General features: G+C 32.5%; 1 protein-coding gene across 2 annotated transcripts in view; it reads left to right on the top strand.

Annotated features, from left to right (window-relative positions):
- Positions 1-245: 245 nt before the first annotated feature.
- The window catches only part of LOC145252846 (opioid growth factor receptor-like protein 1), a 112,352-nt gene continuing 94,983 nt past the window's right edge, over positions 246-17,614 (top strand). Inside the window, exon 1 of one of the 2 annotated variants that reach the window (XM_080112859.1) lies at positions 246-476. In XM_080112859.1, the coding sequence (XP_079968985.1) occupies positions 372-476 (105 nt within the window). In that variant the 5' untranslated portion in view covers positions 246-371. The remainder of the gene's footprint in view (positions 477-17,614) is intronic. The other variant, XM_080112858.1, reaches the window with a different exon arrangement.

The following is a 17,614-nucleotide window of genomic DNA, read 5'->3' as shown; positions in this document are numbered from 1 at the left end:
AACAGACACCTCAAAAACACCCGGGCAACGCCGGCCACCCAGGCTAATATATAGATAAACGACATTTCAATTTGAAACCGAAAGTTGAGTTGTACTTTAATAAACGCACACATACATACATACATACAGGAACATACGAGGAGAGGGTGAGGGTGAATGCGAGCTTTTCTTAGAAACAATATTGAAACTAGAACTTTTTCCTAGAAAAAAAATTGCGCTTGTTAAAACCAAATTGAAGCCGAAAGTCCTACCATTATTTGACTATCTTCCGAATTGAACTTACCACAATTTCTTAATTTTTTATAAAAGGAAAAGAAAAGAAAAAAAAAGAAAGTAAAACTATTTTTCATTTAACAATTTATTTCCTCAAAATGGCTAGACACGAAAAAAGAGAAGGGATAGCTTTTAATATAGGGTTTAATAATAACTCTCTCATGGGTGCCTTTGGACTTAACGTGGGATTTCAAAGTATGAAGGTAATATTATTATATTTGTATTTTTTCTTTGTTAATAGAGGTCTATTGGGGGATGAAGTTAAACTTAAAGTCTGTTTTCAATATGGGGGAAAACAATTTTATTTTTTCACACTGGCTTTTGCCATTCGAACTTTGAGTTAGTTGAAAGTTAAGGGAATTTATCATACCCTTAAAAGAAACACAATTAATCTCTGGTAAATATAAGGTGCCCGGAAAACTCGTCCCGGGAAAAGTCGTCTCACATTTTATTACCGTTCTTGAAGGAGATATTGTTTTTAAAAGATACACCCCCATAATATTTTTAAAAAATTATTTTTACTCTTGCTTAAAAAAACTTAATTACTGAGTCAAGATACGAAAAACGAAACCAAATATTTATTTAAAAAATACTCTAGTTTTAACACTTTTTGTGTCATTACGAAACAAAAATAAAGAAAGAAAACATGTATTATCAAAGAAAGCAATTGTTTTATTTAGAAGAATTAATTCAATTTAAATAAATTCTTGTGTTATTACAAAACAAAAAAGAAAACACGGTCTTATGTAATTTTGGTACCGCGCTGAAATAATAATGTTATTATTTCGAAAGTCATTCTCAGGGGAGGGTATCGTTTAAACGTCATTTCGGGGGCACTTATAGTACTTAAAAATATACAAATTTATTTTCGTTTAAACTTTTTTCTTTAAAACTATATCTACCTCAATATTTTCTTTTATTTTCGGACATTTTTTGTTAAAAATTATTTACCAAGTAATGTCGAGTCTGACATTACTTGTTATTTCTTTTTAACTAAAACTCTTTAAAATAAGTTTAAACACCAAAAACATACAAAGCTAGGTAGAAAACGAAAATTTAAAAAAATCAATTTAATTTTTTTAAAACAATAAACATGTAAAAATATTTTAAAAAATATGATGGGAATTATTTAAACTGAATTAATTCTTCTAAATAAAATAATTGCTTTCTTTGATAATGCGTGTTTTTTTCTTTATTTTTGTTTCGTAATGACACAAAAAGTATTAAAACTAGAGTACTATTCTTTAAATGAATATTTGGTTTCGTTTTTCGTATCTTGACTCCGTGATCAAGTTTATTTTTTTTAAGCAAGAGTTAAAAATATTTTTTTTTAATATTACGAGGGTGCATACGGCATAGTCTCTTTTTAAAACAATATCTCCTTCAAGAACGGTAATAAAATGTGTTTTCAATTGATATTTATTCAATAAGGGATCAGTTTTCCTACCTAGCAAAAGGGGACGAGTTTTCCGAGTACGAGTTTTCCGAAATTCATAACTGGAATCCCCCCCCTCCCCATGACTGGCGTTGTCACAAAAAAAGGTAAAGTTTATTGGAGGGTGGGGAAAATTCCAAGAAATGTGAGCGGAATGAAAAAACATAACGCTAGTCCACAAAATAAAAGTCTTTAGAGTAATATTTATTAAAATAAATTTAAATTAAAATTTAGAAAGAAAAAAAAAACGAAGAGGTAAATTTTTACATTAAGTCCACCTCCACAATTTTCTTTAAAATGACGACTTTTAATAGTTTTTGACTACGCTGAATACGAAAATCGCATTGAAATTTTGCAGAAATAAGTAGTTATCGAGATATAAAAACTGCATTATGCATTGTATTCTTTGGCGGCCATCTTTTTTACGCGCGTGCACGCGCGCCATACACAAATCTACTTATCTACGACAACACTGCCATCTAGCGGGAACAAAATGCACTTTTCTGAGATTTCCCTTCCCCTCTGCCATTCATAACGTACACACATGTACGCACACATACGCGCACATGTACGCACACATGGGCAACGTCACTTCCCCTGAAAGGAAATCCAGACATGCGCAGTCAGAACAATGACTCCAGTATAAAAGTCAACAACAACGTTCAACTTCCACTGGACAAGTTCGCGTCCACAGCTTGTGACCTGAAGACACTTCCACGTAGCCGACTGCTACCATGCAAGCGCGACTTTACTGATGTCAACCCTGTATCTCTTTCTTTTTCTTTTGGTCAAGATCAAAGTGTAGTATCTGTTCTTCAGATGCTGCACTTAAGATAATTTGTACCAGTCAATGGAGGGGAAACCCTCTATACTGGGACAATTATTATTTTTGGTAACCAGAGTGCCCCCTTTTTGCCTACTTTTAGGGGAGCTGGTTTTTACCTCACATTAAAAACGGCCTTGTGCCTAATTTGCTCAGTGGGGGAGCAAATAAATACCATCTGTTCTTCAGATGCTGCACTTCCATTTCTTGTTCTCTTTCGGTGGAGGAGAAATCCTTCACGACTGAGACAATTTTTATTTTTGTACCTTTCCTCCACGTTAAAAAACGACCCTGGTGTCTAACTCTGTCCCGTGGGGAGGCATAGTAAATAGGTACACACTGGACTGCCATTTCTTTTTCCCCTACTTTATTCCTCTTTTTCCATGCGCGTAGTCGTCAACGACTTGACTGAACACATGTTCCATTGTTCCACCTAAACCATTTATTTTCAACAGAAAATAAACATGTTTATTTTATTCAGTAATTGAGTTTTTTTCCTTCCTTCCATTCATTTCATTATTTTCTTTTGTAGCAAGTTAGGATTGTTATATCCTGGTCTGCAACACAATGCATAGTAGTTTTTTTTTTTTTTATATCTCGATAACTACTTATTTCTCCAAAATTTCCATGCAATTTTTGTATTTAGCATAGTTGAAAACCTGAAAAAGTCACAATTTTAGTGAATATTGTGGAGGTGGACCTAATGTAAAAAAATACCGACTAAAGTTTATTTCTAAAAGGAAAAAATAATTGTACACGTGAAAAAAAAAAAGTTATGAAAAATGTTTTCACGGCAAGCTCCTTTGAAAGGTAAATATTAGTTTTTTGGGATAAGGTGTTACCTTACGCTACAACAGAACACCGACCACTCTAATTTGTTTTTTTTTAGGGGTGTTCGAGGTTGCTGACAACGAATCTGATAATTAAACTCGTCATACATATACCATTTGCATGGTATGAACACCTGTAACATTGGACTATTTTACGCCATTTCACTGCCTTCGGTAGTGTTTTCTTACATGATACGTAGTGAAGCAGCACGACCACCGAGATATAGAAGACCTGTTAACTGAAAAAAAACAAAAAAAAAACATGCAAGCAATGTAGGTAAGATTTGTCGAACTGTTACTGTCGGTACTATATGACGACATTTTAAAAAAGAGCATTAAAACATGTTTAAAAAGAACAGAAAGGCACCCAATTCAATTAATAATGAAACCGGACTTTATTCAATATAAAATATAAATATTATCTATGTAAAATTACGTAATTTTAAAGCAATATACAATCTAATACTGATAGATATATACGAGAATATCATTATTTTCATGGCAAGTGCTCCATTGAGCTCCAATCTATGGTCCCCCCCCCCTTGCCAAACATTCACAAGAAACACTCGTTTCGCAGGAAACACTATCTATAATTTCCCCCCACTCTTTATCTGTGCCTAAACCTAAACGTAGATTCCATGAACAAAGATTCTTTTTTAGAACTGCACGCCTATGGAATTGTCTTCCGTTTTCCTGCTTTCCAACTGACTACATATGGTTGTCTTCAAGTCTAACGTAAACAAGTTTTTGATGAGCGGTTCCATATACGTTAACAAATTTACCGAATTTCCATTACTAACGATTACTTTATTGTCCAATTGTCTACTGTACACTCTTTAACCCTTATCCTCGAGGTGGCCTCTTGTCCTTGAAAAAAAAAAAAAAAAAAAACTGAATTATGAATTTAGGAAACAAACAAACAATTAAAGAAACATAAAACACAAACAATTCTTGGCCTTCGGGGCAAGATCACAGTGTAGTAGTATCTGTTCTGATGCTACAATTCACCTTTTCTGTCCTCGGCCGGTGGAGGAGAAATCCTTCATGACAGACAATTTTTACTTTTTTTCTATCCAGAGTGCCCCTTATTGAGGAGTTGGATTTTCCCCACAAGATTATATGTTGAACTATTTAAATAACTATTACTTTTAATACAGAAATTACATTTAAAGTTTTGATTTTCTCTTCTATGTTCATTTTTCCCCATGTTTTTCATCAAAATGTGTAGCATATTTTTATCAGTTACATGGTTAAGAATCCTATACTCCGCTATAGTCTTCATTTTCATCTCCGTGCAGAATACATGAATACGGAAATGAAGTTCACATAACTACTAAAAGACAATCATACTATAATGTGAATATTGATTAAAAATTAAGAAAGTATAGTAAACATGTTCGATATTAAATCAGAATGGTGGTAAACTTGGGAGGGGACGTTATTATTATTATTTCACTCACTAGGAGTTGTCTCACAGGCCATCATCAGTGATCCCTCACTGGCAGTAACCTGTGGTATTCGCTGGAAACCGCGTCACAACAATTCTCCTCAGATTTCCAATGTTCTCCACCTCTTGACCACCCGTGCAAATGATTGCACGTCATCACAACAGCCGTTTGCCATTGATTTCTCGTTGGCATCAGCCATTGGTGTTTCCTGGGGTTTGGGTGACGAAATGTCCCCACCTGAACCGCCCCCTTAAGTAAGACACTTTATCAAATCTCCAATATTAACGTACTGTACACGCAATAACCCTCATCCATGAGTGGCTTCTGGGCCTTGATAAGTGGTGACCACCTTGTAAAAAAATAAAGAAATAAAGAAATAACCCCACGGTACCAGATTTGAACTGCACACTTCCAGTGGAGATCTGGTGAGTACTCTCCCACCTCGGTCTTTCCATCCTCCCTAACCCTTCACAACAAATTGATGTGGCGCCAGGTGATGTCATCTTCACCATTTTTTTTATTATCATTGTTATAATGATAATAATAATAATGGTGCTTGTGCAGTGTATGCACTGTGCTATATTTTAGATAGCATTTCCAAGTTAAATTAAATTTTTATGGTATCTTTTTTTTCATTAAATTGTTAGGTGAAAGTGCGGAATAGTTAGAAAGCCTTTCCCCCTGTTAAGAATGGCTTTCTAAATAATAACGTTATTTTAGCAGGGCGTGTACAACATTTACTTGTACTTCACGGGAATGTGGACCCTGCGTAAATGGTGTTTAATTTAATTATTGCTCCCTGTAAGCGCATGCACAAAAGGTTTTCTTTGGTTTATTTAATCACAAAACCTTTTTTGTAGGTACTATTTGAAGCCAAAAAGGGGAGGACATTATTTGAATATGTATGGAGAAATAATTTAACAAAAAAATAAAAATCTTTACTGGAGAAAATAATAAAAAATTAAAATCAAATAAAATAAAAACAAGCACGAAATAAAAGTATGAATCAAATTTACCCCCCCCCCCCAACAAAATTTTTTTTTTTAAATATACACACGATTAAAAAAAAAAAAGTCTGAGATATATATATATGAAGAAAGTGAAAGAAAACGCTTTCAGGGAGCAATTATTGAATAAAAACACCGTTTATGTCCACTTTCCCCATAAAGTGCCCATTTATTTATAAGATAAAACACAAGAAAATATGTTAACTTAAAATTTAATGTACTCTTTATTTTTAGTGCATATCAAAACTTTAATTACAACTGATTAGTTAATGACTTTTTAAGATGAATTTGTGTTCGTTATGTCTCAATAGAGAACATAGAATTTCCTATTTCAGTCATGTAAATTATTTAGTTGAAATTTCATAAAACAAACAAACTTTAAGTTTTAAATATATTTAAAAGAAATAAATTACGCCCAGTGCTAAAATATTGAATTCATTGATATCATTTTGATTAAATAAAAATAATGATAAATAAAAAAACTTGTGAAAGTACTCAATGAAAAGTTGTATTTATTATTAAAAGAACGGACTGAAAAATATTCTCATATAAAAATTGTTTGTTTTGCAGTTTAAAAAAATAATAAAATGAAATATTCGATTTTCTTCGATAGACATATAAGAAAATGTCAAAAACAGGCTCACTTACTGTTATAATTTGTTAGATTAAAATTATTCAAATGAATGTGCAATTATATAATCATTAAAATGAAAAATTGTTCTTTTTTTTTAGAAAAAAAATATGTTTAAATTACTACAAGGGGAAACGAAAAATATTTTGTATGACTATTAGCATGTAAGGGGCAATGAAAAATATTTTGTATGGCTATTAGCGTGGTCACGTGGTTGAACACAAAAAACTTTAAGCACCATATACCTACATGATGATCAGATAATGACGTCTGTGACGTGTCCCTTTTGAGGTTTTCTCAGATCGCGTGGAAGTCCGCTATGGGTGCTATGCGCCAGTCTGTATTTAATTGACTTCCTCCATAAAAAAAGAGCATTTAAATGGGGGTAACAATTATCCGTTCTCTCCTTTGATTTAAACATGGTCTATAGGTTTGTATGTTGTATAAAATAAATATCAGATGGATAGATAGATTCATTTACCTATTGGCCGTTTGTCGCTTCAATAGATAGGAGGTCAGAAAAGTTTCGACATGTATTTTTAACATGAAAAGATAATCAAGTCAACATGTATATATATTTCTTTCTTTTTTTATTTTAATAAACGAAATCAAAGAACGAATAGATAATACATACAAAATTAAAAAAATGATATATATTTAAGTTCATAAGTCTTGACTTTTTTTTTCTTGCGCTCCCAATAACAAATCGAAACGGATTCACAACCAAAGAAAAGTACAGAGTTGTTCCCCCTCCATCATTGAATTTTCAATAGTTCTCTTAAAGGGAGGTTACTCTGGTTGATTCGCTATTTGTTTATATGGCTTGTTTTTCTTCCTTTCGTATGATAAACTTTCCTTTTTGTCAAACACCGACGAAATCTGAGTTTTCGTATTTTTAATAGTTCTCTGAGAGAGATCCGATATTTCCTTTATAATTTACAAATGGAAAAAGTGCTTTCTCGTGATGTTGATTTTATCAGCGGAGTTCAGACGTCTTTTTTCTTTGGATTCCCGTATGCAACTAATTGGCGTTTCAAAATTCTTAACAGCTAGCCTTTTCCAAATGAGACGCTGGATACATTTTTTCTGAATTTTAAATATATCAGTGTTTTTCTTTCCTTCTTTATTTTTATTTCACTCCTTGATATCGCCGTTGTTGCTATGGTAATGGCTTACTTGTCTCGGGTTTTGGATTTTTAATTATTAAATTTATTTGTTTTTTATTAATACGATATTGATATACTTCAAATATCGTCACATGTTATGTTCATTGGCCTGTACTTACTCTTGGTGGCCTCGAGTGAATTGACTTATTACATCACAAAGGAATATTTTTAGTAGATGTTTGAAATAATAAAGTTTTAAAAAATGTGGTTCATTTTTTTTTTTTTTGTTACGTAGCTTTTAATCCTTGTTAATTGATCTAAAAAAGTTTTCACGAGTTTACAAAAACATTTTTATGTTCTTTTTTGGGGGTATTCAATTATAGAACTTGTGTAGTTTAACAGGTTCTTATACAGTTTAATTAACCATTTTTCCATAAGTAAGGCGCCGACATTTACCAAGTAGAATACTATTTAACATTTCACAAAAATTCTGTTTACATTGGGGAAAGGGGCGGCTGCCCTCACCAGCCCGCTCCCTCGACCACCTCCCCTCCCCAATGTAAGCAGAATTTTTGTGAAATGTTAAACAGTAGGTACCTCCAAACGATTGTGAAGAACGGAGCACATGATCCTGTGCTGTCCGACTTGTGTTAACTATACAAAGTATGAAAAGGCAGAAGCGACTTAATGATTTTTTAAAACCTTTGTTTATCTTCTTCAAACTGCAATCAATGATTAATCTTTATTATAATTTTGTTAGGTTTAGGATTTACACAGTTTAACGATTAATGATATTATAAACATTTGTATATTAAATATGAAATATGGTTTTATTAACTGTTAATTTGGTTGATTACAGATTTCCATACTTTTATTTGGTAAAAAGAGACAAACTATATATGATAGTGGTCTATAAAATGTTTATCATTTGTGCAATAATATTTTTAAATTGGTTTTAATCTGGCAATAAAATAGCTGGCAAGAGTCGTGTATATATTATAACTTAATATTTTAAAAAAAAATTAAACACAATTAAAAATCTATATTGTATCCGGACATTTTGATATAATGGAATTTTAATCATTTTAATCGTTTAATAATTAATTAATTTTTAGGAAGTTACTTTTTCTTGGCAATTCAACTGATAATAGTATATATTGATTAGAAAAACGCTATTAAAAAAAACATAATATTAAATTTATATCAATTTTTTAATTGCAACTTCAAGGTAAGTTTTAGTTCAATACATGTATTTAAACTTTTAAGAAATAAATATTTTTTACTTATATGAACGCTTGTTTCATAATAAATAGAAATTTCGATTAATTTAAATATATTTTGTTCGAATTTTGAAAAAATAAGGGGGGGGGCGTGCACTAAAAAACATATTTCCCCTCATATATTTTACGGAAACTGCATTTTACATGTTATTTCATTTTAAAAGGGATAAGTATCGAAAAATTTCACGAAAATCTAACCATTAGTTGATTTTCGTTAGATTTGTGGAACCAAGTAAAGAATAGATACCCTGTAGCAGAAGACGAAAAATGACGTACATTTCAAGTAACACAGGTTGTTGAACCTTGACATTGCCATTGGTTGTTTGTAATCACGTCAAATAGCAAACATGGTCGAATCTTCACAAGCAAGATTTTTTAAAAATATATTTACAAAACTTAAAGATTTATAAGAAAAAAATATATATTTACAAAACATGTTTTTAATGTTAAATATTTATAAAAATATTAAGGATAAAAAGAAATTTTTCTACTTACACAAAACTTTTTAATGTAAGTAACAAAACGAACGTATTTAAATAAAATATATTTAAATAAATGGGTGTCTTTCTGAGTGCGTTTTTTCGTACTACTATAGTTTATCGCCGAAAATCAACGAATGTTAATTTACTTCAAATATTATGAATATATATAAATTCCAAAAAATCACTTACCTATAAAAAATACTAGTCAATGGGTACTTCCATTCTTCATTGTTAAGAATTTATCCATATTTATATTTTATATTCCATGTACTTTTTAAATAAAATAATTTTTTAAGCAAGGATTAAAAATACCGCGACTTTAAATTGTCATATCAGATGGTCGCAGAGTGGGTTTGTCTCCCTTTCTTCAAGTTGAGAACTACTATGGCCTAAAAGCGCCATAATTAATTTCCTCTTTCTATTTCTGACATGCGTTTGCTGTCAATAAAAGTTAATTATATGGGTCACCATACTTGAAAAATGATCATATTCACTCATAAGTAAGTTTACTTTTATAAACAAACCCTTCAACAAATTTTCCATTTTTTTTTTTTTATTCTCTTAAAGAAATACATGAGTTTTTGATTTAAAATATTTTATTTCTTCCTTACTGAATGAATTTCTTTTTTATATCTAAAATAAAACAACATTGAATGAAATAGAAAAAATTATAGTAAGTGCTTAATATTTACTAGACAATATTTTCAAAATATGAGGTACTACTTTTAAAAAAAATCAACGTGTTTTTTTAAAAAAAGGTTTTAAACTTTTGACTTTATATGTAAATTTGCACTAAACTATCTTTTTGTTTGTTTTAAATTAGATTATTTTATTTATTGATCTTTAATCTTCAATTTATGATATATAAATCTGAGGTGAGAAAATTATTTTCATTTTAATAGGCATTTCAAAATGCGGGGGGGGTGAATTTTAAAAAGAAGATGTTCTAGAATATTATATTTAGTTTATTGGAAAGAGCATAAAATTTTACATTAAACCTGAAAATATCTTAAAAATTGAACTAATAGAAAAATTTTGATAGATTTTTAAATTGAAAAAAATTTAATTTGTAAAATTCAATTGATTTCATTGCATAGAATGCATGAGCACGCACAGGCACGCACAGGCACTTTGTAAACACTGTTTTTTAAAAAATAAAACATAATATTTCTATTATTTTTCAAAAAACTTTAATAGTATTTAGAAGTATATTCCATAACGAAATTAAACAAACCACTTTAAAAAGAGAAATTACGAGTTTTGTATATTTTATTCGCAGTTTTGTGATAAGGGTGTCAAAAATTCCCCCAAAATTCTGACACACCTAAGGAAGCACCCAGAACTTCAAAAACACAACTTTTTGCTCAGAGTTTACATTTCTCCATCCCCTGGCGTCCATATTTTATTTTCTGTAATAACTCTTGTTGAATGTATTTGGGTATTATTATTTACTTTGATTTTAAGAATATGCCATTTTCGATGGACAATTCATCCTGATAGGTCCAGTAAGGTCATATTTTTGTCTACTTCTCTGAGTGTGAAACTTGAATTTAACCTGAAAAAAAAAAAACTCTTAAAAAATAGCATGGTATCGAAAATGCATAAGCACCCAAGTTTGGTTTAATTTAAGCTTCCTATTAAACTTTAAATGGGTAAAATTTCATCACGTTATTATCGAAATTGTAATCATGTGATTATATTTTAATTTAAACTATACACGTTCAACAAATAAAAAAAAAATAATGCAAGATGAAGTTTTTACATTTTGGGGCGGTACTTATCTATTTTTTGTTCCGTGATGAAATAATGTCATATTGAAAGCCATTTTTTACATCGTGTTTTGTGACTATTCTGTGCTTCAGCCTTAATAATCATAAAAAAAAGATATTGTGGAACTTAAATTTAATCTGAAAAAAGCTATTTAAAAATAGCGCTGTACCAAAAATGCTTAAGCATCAAGTTTTGGTTTAATTTTACAGTAAATTGTAAGAAATTATTCAGTTATCATACACACTTAATTAACCGTTTTTCCATAACTTACTTAGCAAAAACGATTAATTAAACTGCAAAAGCACCTATTAAACTACACAAGTTCTATAATTGAATACCCTCAAAAAAGAACAAAAAACATAAAAATGTTTTTGTAAACCGCTCGTGAAAACTAGATGAATTAAAAGCATTAAAACACTATGTAACACACAAAAAATTTTTTTTTGATAAAAATATTGCTTGTCATTTAAAATGTCTGCCATGTATTCATGCACCTTGTGAAACGTCAAGTAACTATGCACATCTGCACATCTCAGTAAGAAAACGATCGTGCCTAGTGTAAATGAAGGCGGTAAAATGGGGCAAAGTAGTTCTAGGTTCCTGTGGTTCATACCATGCAAATGGTAAATTTGCAACGGGTTTTATTATCAGATTTGTTGTCAGCGACTTCGAATACCCCTAGAAAACCAAATTAGAGTGGTCAGTGTTCTGTTGTAGCATAAGGTAATCTTTACCCCAAATACTATTTGGGTGGGTTTCTAACAGTATTTCGTATTTTTTTTTTTTAATATATGGAAAATTTTATTTTAAGAAAAAGGGTGGAGGAAATTAATATTTATTTTTAATGTAAGGTATATTTGTTTTGGGTGAGGAGGTTTCCTATATTAAAAAGCTAACGTTAGAATTGAGAATTAAAAATATCTTTTTTTTGTTCATTTTCACTATAACTGTATTGCCTCTATCTACATGAACAAAGTTAGATAAGCTTAGTTTTCAATATGGGAAAAATACACATTCTTGCTTTTTAGGAGGCCATTTCCACCCAAATTTTGGGTTAGTAGTAAAGATTAAGGGTTTTTTTGGGGTTGATGAAAATGCATTGCCGTTATATATATGAAAGACACTTTATTGCTGACTTTCAGTTTGGGACTTCCCGTGTGCTTGAGGTCTTCTGGTAAATAGCTTTCCCTTAATAAAGTGTATTAATAATCTTACTCTGATGTTTACCTCTTTCTTTATACCCTTTCTAAAGGACATCATGATTACTCTCTCATAATAACATGGAACACAGGCCTGAACAGTTAGAACAAATTATTTCATTATAACACTCTTAAATGCATAAACCAAATTTATCTTAACATATTTTCCAACCACGTGTGTGAAGCATCAGTACTTCATGGTGTCAGAAGTATAAGATCCATTTACTTAGTTGAAAACTGTAGTTAAAAATATAATTTAAAAAATTAATACAAATCAGTGGTGAGGAGTGAACACGAGACCTTTCGGTTGCAGATCGGGGGTCTGCCAATGGGCTATATTGTGCTGCCCACAGCAATGATTGAGTTCTGCCCAACGCCTGTAAAATACGGGCCAATAGGTCATTTAGCATCAGTGGTTAGTTGAGAAAGAAGAGGCCCCAATATGCTGTCTAGGAATTGGTGAACTAGAAGAGTTGCATAGCATGCACCACATGAGAGTGGAAAGGACATCATATTTGGTGCAGAAAGTTGATCCCCATATAAAATGTGAAGAAATTCAGAAGGTAGTTAAGAACTGTGTTCATCAAAGTGGCAACCTAACTTGTTTAGGGTGAAAATGTAATAATAATAAAAAAAAAAGTGTCAATCGAACAATCCCGCCCCAAATGTACAAAATCCTGGGGAAATTGGAGTTGCAAAGAATTGAACAAGATTAGCTATTGACATAACACACTATTGTGGAGAAGCATAATGATTGACTGTGGACCAAGTAGACTGGTGATATGGAGGGAGAAAAAGTTTTTACAGGGCAGCCTGTAGACCTGGAGGAAATGAAATAGTGGAGTGACACCATCAGACAGTGTAAGCAATAGTCAAGAGAGGAAGGATATCACCTGAATAAGCCACATTCTGGTACAACATGGCCTCCAAGGTTGGACAGAGAGAGGACACAGATCAAGTTTTAATAATGAATGAAGGCACCTAAGAGATATATCCCCAGAAATTTTTGAGCAAGGACCAGTCAGAATCCAAATAGGAGAGGTTTTGGTGAAACCGCCTAATGCATGATGCAATGGGGGAAGAGGGGTGATTACAGGAGTGCAATCCCCTAATAACTGGAGTGTTGATGGAATGCCATGACATATTTTAGTCTTAAGGTGTGTGATCCATGTAGATGATGAGTACGATGGGGCTGAGCCAGAGAGTAATGAAGGTGAACCGGTGCCAATGCGAAGATTGTAGAGAGAAGCAATGTGCCTATTTGTGCACGGGATTATGTAATGTGAAATGATCTTTAGTTTAAAAAATAATTTTAAAAATTAATACAAACCTGCAGTGAGTAGGGAACCTGAGACCTTTCGGTTGCAGAGCGGGAGTCTGCCAATGAGTTATATCCATCCTGCCCGCAGTGACGGTTGGGTTTCGTTTGATGGCTATAGAATACAGGCCGATATGTTATTCAGCATCAGTTGAGGAAGATTGCTCTAGTCGCGTGTTGCTGCGATCATGCTCGGGATTTTTTTTTTAATTATTATTACATTTTTACCCCAAACAAGGCACATTGCCACTTTGTTGTAGGGGTCTAGGCATCAGGGGTACTGTGTAGGGAGTTGGGCAGCAAGATGTCGGTTCACTTTGCACTTGAACTTCTGCATGTCAGTACAATTGGGGTCCAAATCCAGGTATTTCTGTGCCCCCACGTTGGTGGTTAATGTTATCAGGTTAGTTTATAAAGGTTATATATCAACTGAAAAATTATACTCCTTAGAGTGATTTCAGGGCATTGCTATTTCATTGTTTGTTGCTGGAGGAGGGGCTGAGTAAGAGTTCATGCAGTGGAAGCAGCTATATTTGCAAACAGGTCTGTTGGAAGGAGTTAACATGGTTTGTTTTTTCCTTTAGGTTAAAAAAAAAAAAAAAAGGTTTCCTTTTCTTATTTTTATGTTGGCTTAGGAATAGGATAATGCATTGCAGAATGGTATGATATTACGAATTAAAAAAAAATTGTACAAGCTCTGTTCTATCAATTCAATGGTGTTGCTCTGGATCGAATTCTGTCAATTCGATTGTGCCTCTTTGGCAGACATGAGTTCTGTTTGATGTGCGTTGGACTTTCATAATACCAACATATTTAACTACTTAATTTATTTAATAATAAATGAATAAAATGGATTATCACTTTATTCCACCTGATTTTTCCTCAGAAAATCTTTCTGAAGACTGGAAGGTATTTAAACAAGACCTTTAAATATATCTAACGGACACAGAAAAACTCAAGAAAAGTGACAAAGTTAAAACGAGTATTCTTTTGCAATGCCTGGGTAAACAAGCCCATAAAATTTATAGGAATTTTTACTTTTAAACTGAGGAAGACAGTCTTAAATTTGCAATAGTTTAAGACAAATTTGAATAAGTTTGTAACCTCGAAAAAATTTAACACTCTTGTTTTCAGTTTCTCACTACTCGTCAAGAAGACACAGAATCATTTGATGAATTTGTTACTAAACTAAAAGCACTCAGCCAGAAATGTGAATGGGGTGAACTCTGTGACAGCTTAGTAAGGGATGTTATAATAATAGGCACTAATGACTCACGTTTACAAGAAAAAAATTTGCCCAAATCAGATTTAACTTTTTTTTTTTTGTTTATTGTTTTGCTTTTGAGAGTTATAGTTTTTTTAAAAAAGTCCCCCCTCCCCAAATTATATTTAAAAAAATTTAAAACAACAGTAAATAAGTATAAATAAATCATTTTTAAAAAATATTATGGGGTGTGTAGTCTTTTTTTTTTTTTGACTGAATAAACGCTTTAAAATAAGTTAAACCACGAAGAATGTATCCAGCTAGGTAGAAAACAAACCCTTAAAAAAATCAATTATATCTTTTTTAAAACAACAGTAAACAAGTAAATATATTTTATAAAAATTTTATGGGAGTGTAGTCTCTTTTAAAAACAATATCTGTTTCAAGGACGGTCATAATGTGTTTTCAATCGATGTTTATTCAATAATGGCCCAGTTTTTCTACTAATAAAAAATGGACGAGTTTTCTATGGATGAGTCTTCCGGGCACTATCATGTTAAATAACAACTTAAAAATGGATGATCATATTATGTTGAGTTTATATACAAAACTATTTCTCCTGTATAAATTCTAACATAATATTTTTTCTTGTTTTTCACTCAAGCTTTTCAGGATGTTAACACATCAGAAAAAGTAAAATTCCCTCATTTTTTAGGGGTGAGTGAAGTAGGTGAGGGCTACAAATTTATTAGTTTTTTTAATGTTTCCCCTTTATGTGTTTTGATAATTTAATTGTGAGATTTTTATCTATTTTTCCCATGTGTCTTTTTTTCTATTTGTGAATTTGTATCATGTTTACTATGCTATTATTACCTAAATTCATCTTTTATACAACATCAGATGGATTACTGAAATTTTGTTCATTTTTTGGTAATTTACCAATCACTTGTTTTGTTGTCATTTTTCTAAAGACTATTTTTTTCATCTAGATTTACATACCTATCAATAGAAAATTTTATTTGTCTTTTTTGTTGGTTTTACCAATATTTTAGATTTTTGAGTGAGGTTTCACCAATATTCTGACGATTATCAATTTCCACAATTCTTTGTAGAATCTGACATGAATGTTTTAAGTTAAGAAAAATAAAAAAGAATTATTTTTTATGTTCATTAAGTTCACTGACAAAAGTTCAATTCCATCGCGTCGAGCTGAAACTTGTCCCAATCCAAGAAATGCTGGCTTTTTATATTTTATATTTCCAAACCCGACTGCATCTCAATTTGCATAAGACACGTTTTTGTCTTGTCTCGATCGGGTTTGGAATTTAAGACTTTCTCTCTATTAAGCACATGACACCAATGCTAACCAGATATGCTACAAATTTCCCTACACTCCTCCCAATTTCATGATCACAAATGGGGCAGGGAGGTAATATCTATTTTTGTCAGTTATTTTTTCGAAGAGGAATAATGCAGGCCTCATTCTCATGCATACTCTCATCTGCAGGTCTGCTTTCAATAGACAGACACCTCATCAGTTGGGAGATTACTAGCATCGAAATCACTGTCAAATGGATCTGAATCCAAATAGATTAGCTGCTTACTATTCTCGGAATCACTTTCATAACTTGATAAATGCGTCCATATTACTGGTCGAAGGTCTTTAATCTACTGAGGCACTTCATCAACTTTCACAAACTGCGGGCTAATCACTTCAGTAATGTGACCGGTTATATTTTGTTGTGCACCTGCCACGTGGATTTTTAACCCAGCGATGTCTTCTCTTTCATGCTTCCCTCCAGTCACTTCTGGTTTGGGCAGTGGGTTAGCTTCAACACCTTAAATTCGAACATGTATCTTCTGATGCGGTGGAAAGTCAAGCATCATCCTTTGGGATGATATTGTGGCAGTAGACCGCTCAAATATTGAATGATTCTTTCTAACTGTGATGATCTTAACAGTTCTAAAGCTCCGTTCCACAAATCCGTTTCCACTAGGTGAGTAGGCACATATAAACCACAGATGTATGCCCCAATATTTTGCAAATTCTCCAAACTCTTTACTGGTGAAAGCAGTGGTGTTGTCAGTTTGTATTTTCATCCGTGGGCCTCGTTCAAGGAAAATATTAGAAAATTCTCACCATTGTAATGGGTTATGTCCATCGTTAATCTGCCCAAGTTATTCTCCATGCTGAGTTTTCCTTTTTTCCAGCGAACATGTGCTGGATTTATTGATCAACAGGTTTAACAGGTTTTCACTATGGATTTAGCAGTTTCTTTGAACACCTCCAGGTCAACAACTATGGCAAAATATAAAGTTTGTTTAACGCCTGGATGTTCACTTTGATGATGGATGTCAGCCACCTGGTCCTCATTCAGTCATCCCACTGTTGTACAACTCTGAGCACTGCCCCTCTTATTCCTTTAGTAGATTCATCCACCTATGTGGTACTCTGGTGAGACTATCTGTGTGGTTCTGACAGGACTTCACAAGTTTTACATCAATGGTCAACCCATATTCTTTCGCCAACAATTGCAAGGTTCCTAACCATTGCCTGATAAGAATCTCGCAAGCTGCTCTCATGTTCACACATGCTTTTCCAGTCGAAGTGTCAGAAATCCACCAGTGCACACATGCTGAATCGGTGACCAAGTGTATTACCGTCACTTCCCACTGAAGGCCCAAGTTGATTCCTTTGAGTGCCACGTTGAGTTCAGCTAGATTGATGTGCTGAGCATCGTTAGTTGGATCAAGCCAACATGCATCCTCAATGACTGTTCCATTTATTTCCAGTGCCACTCCTGTGGC

The sequence above is a fragment of the Euprymna scolopes genome, chromosome 29, assembly GCF_053919585.1.
Source record: "Euprymna scolopes isolate OS-2025 chromosome 29, ASM5391958v1, whole genome shotgun sequence".
NCBI classification, from domain to species: Eukaryota; Metazoa; Mollusca; class Cephalopoda; order Sepiida; family Sepiolidae; genus Euprymna; species Euprymna scolopes.
This window is presented reverse-complemented; position numbering and strand designations above follow the sequence as displayed.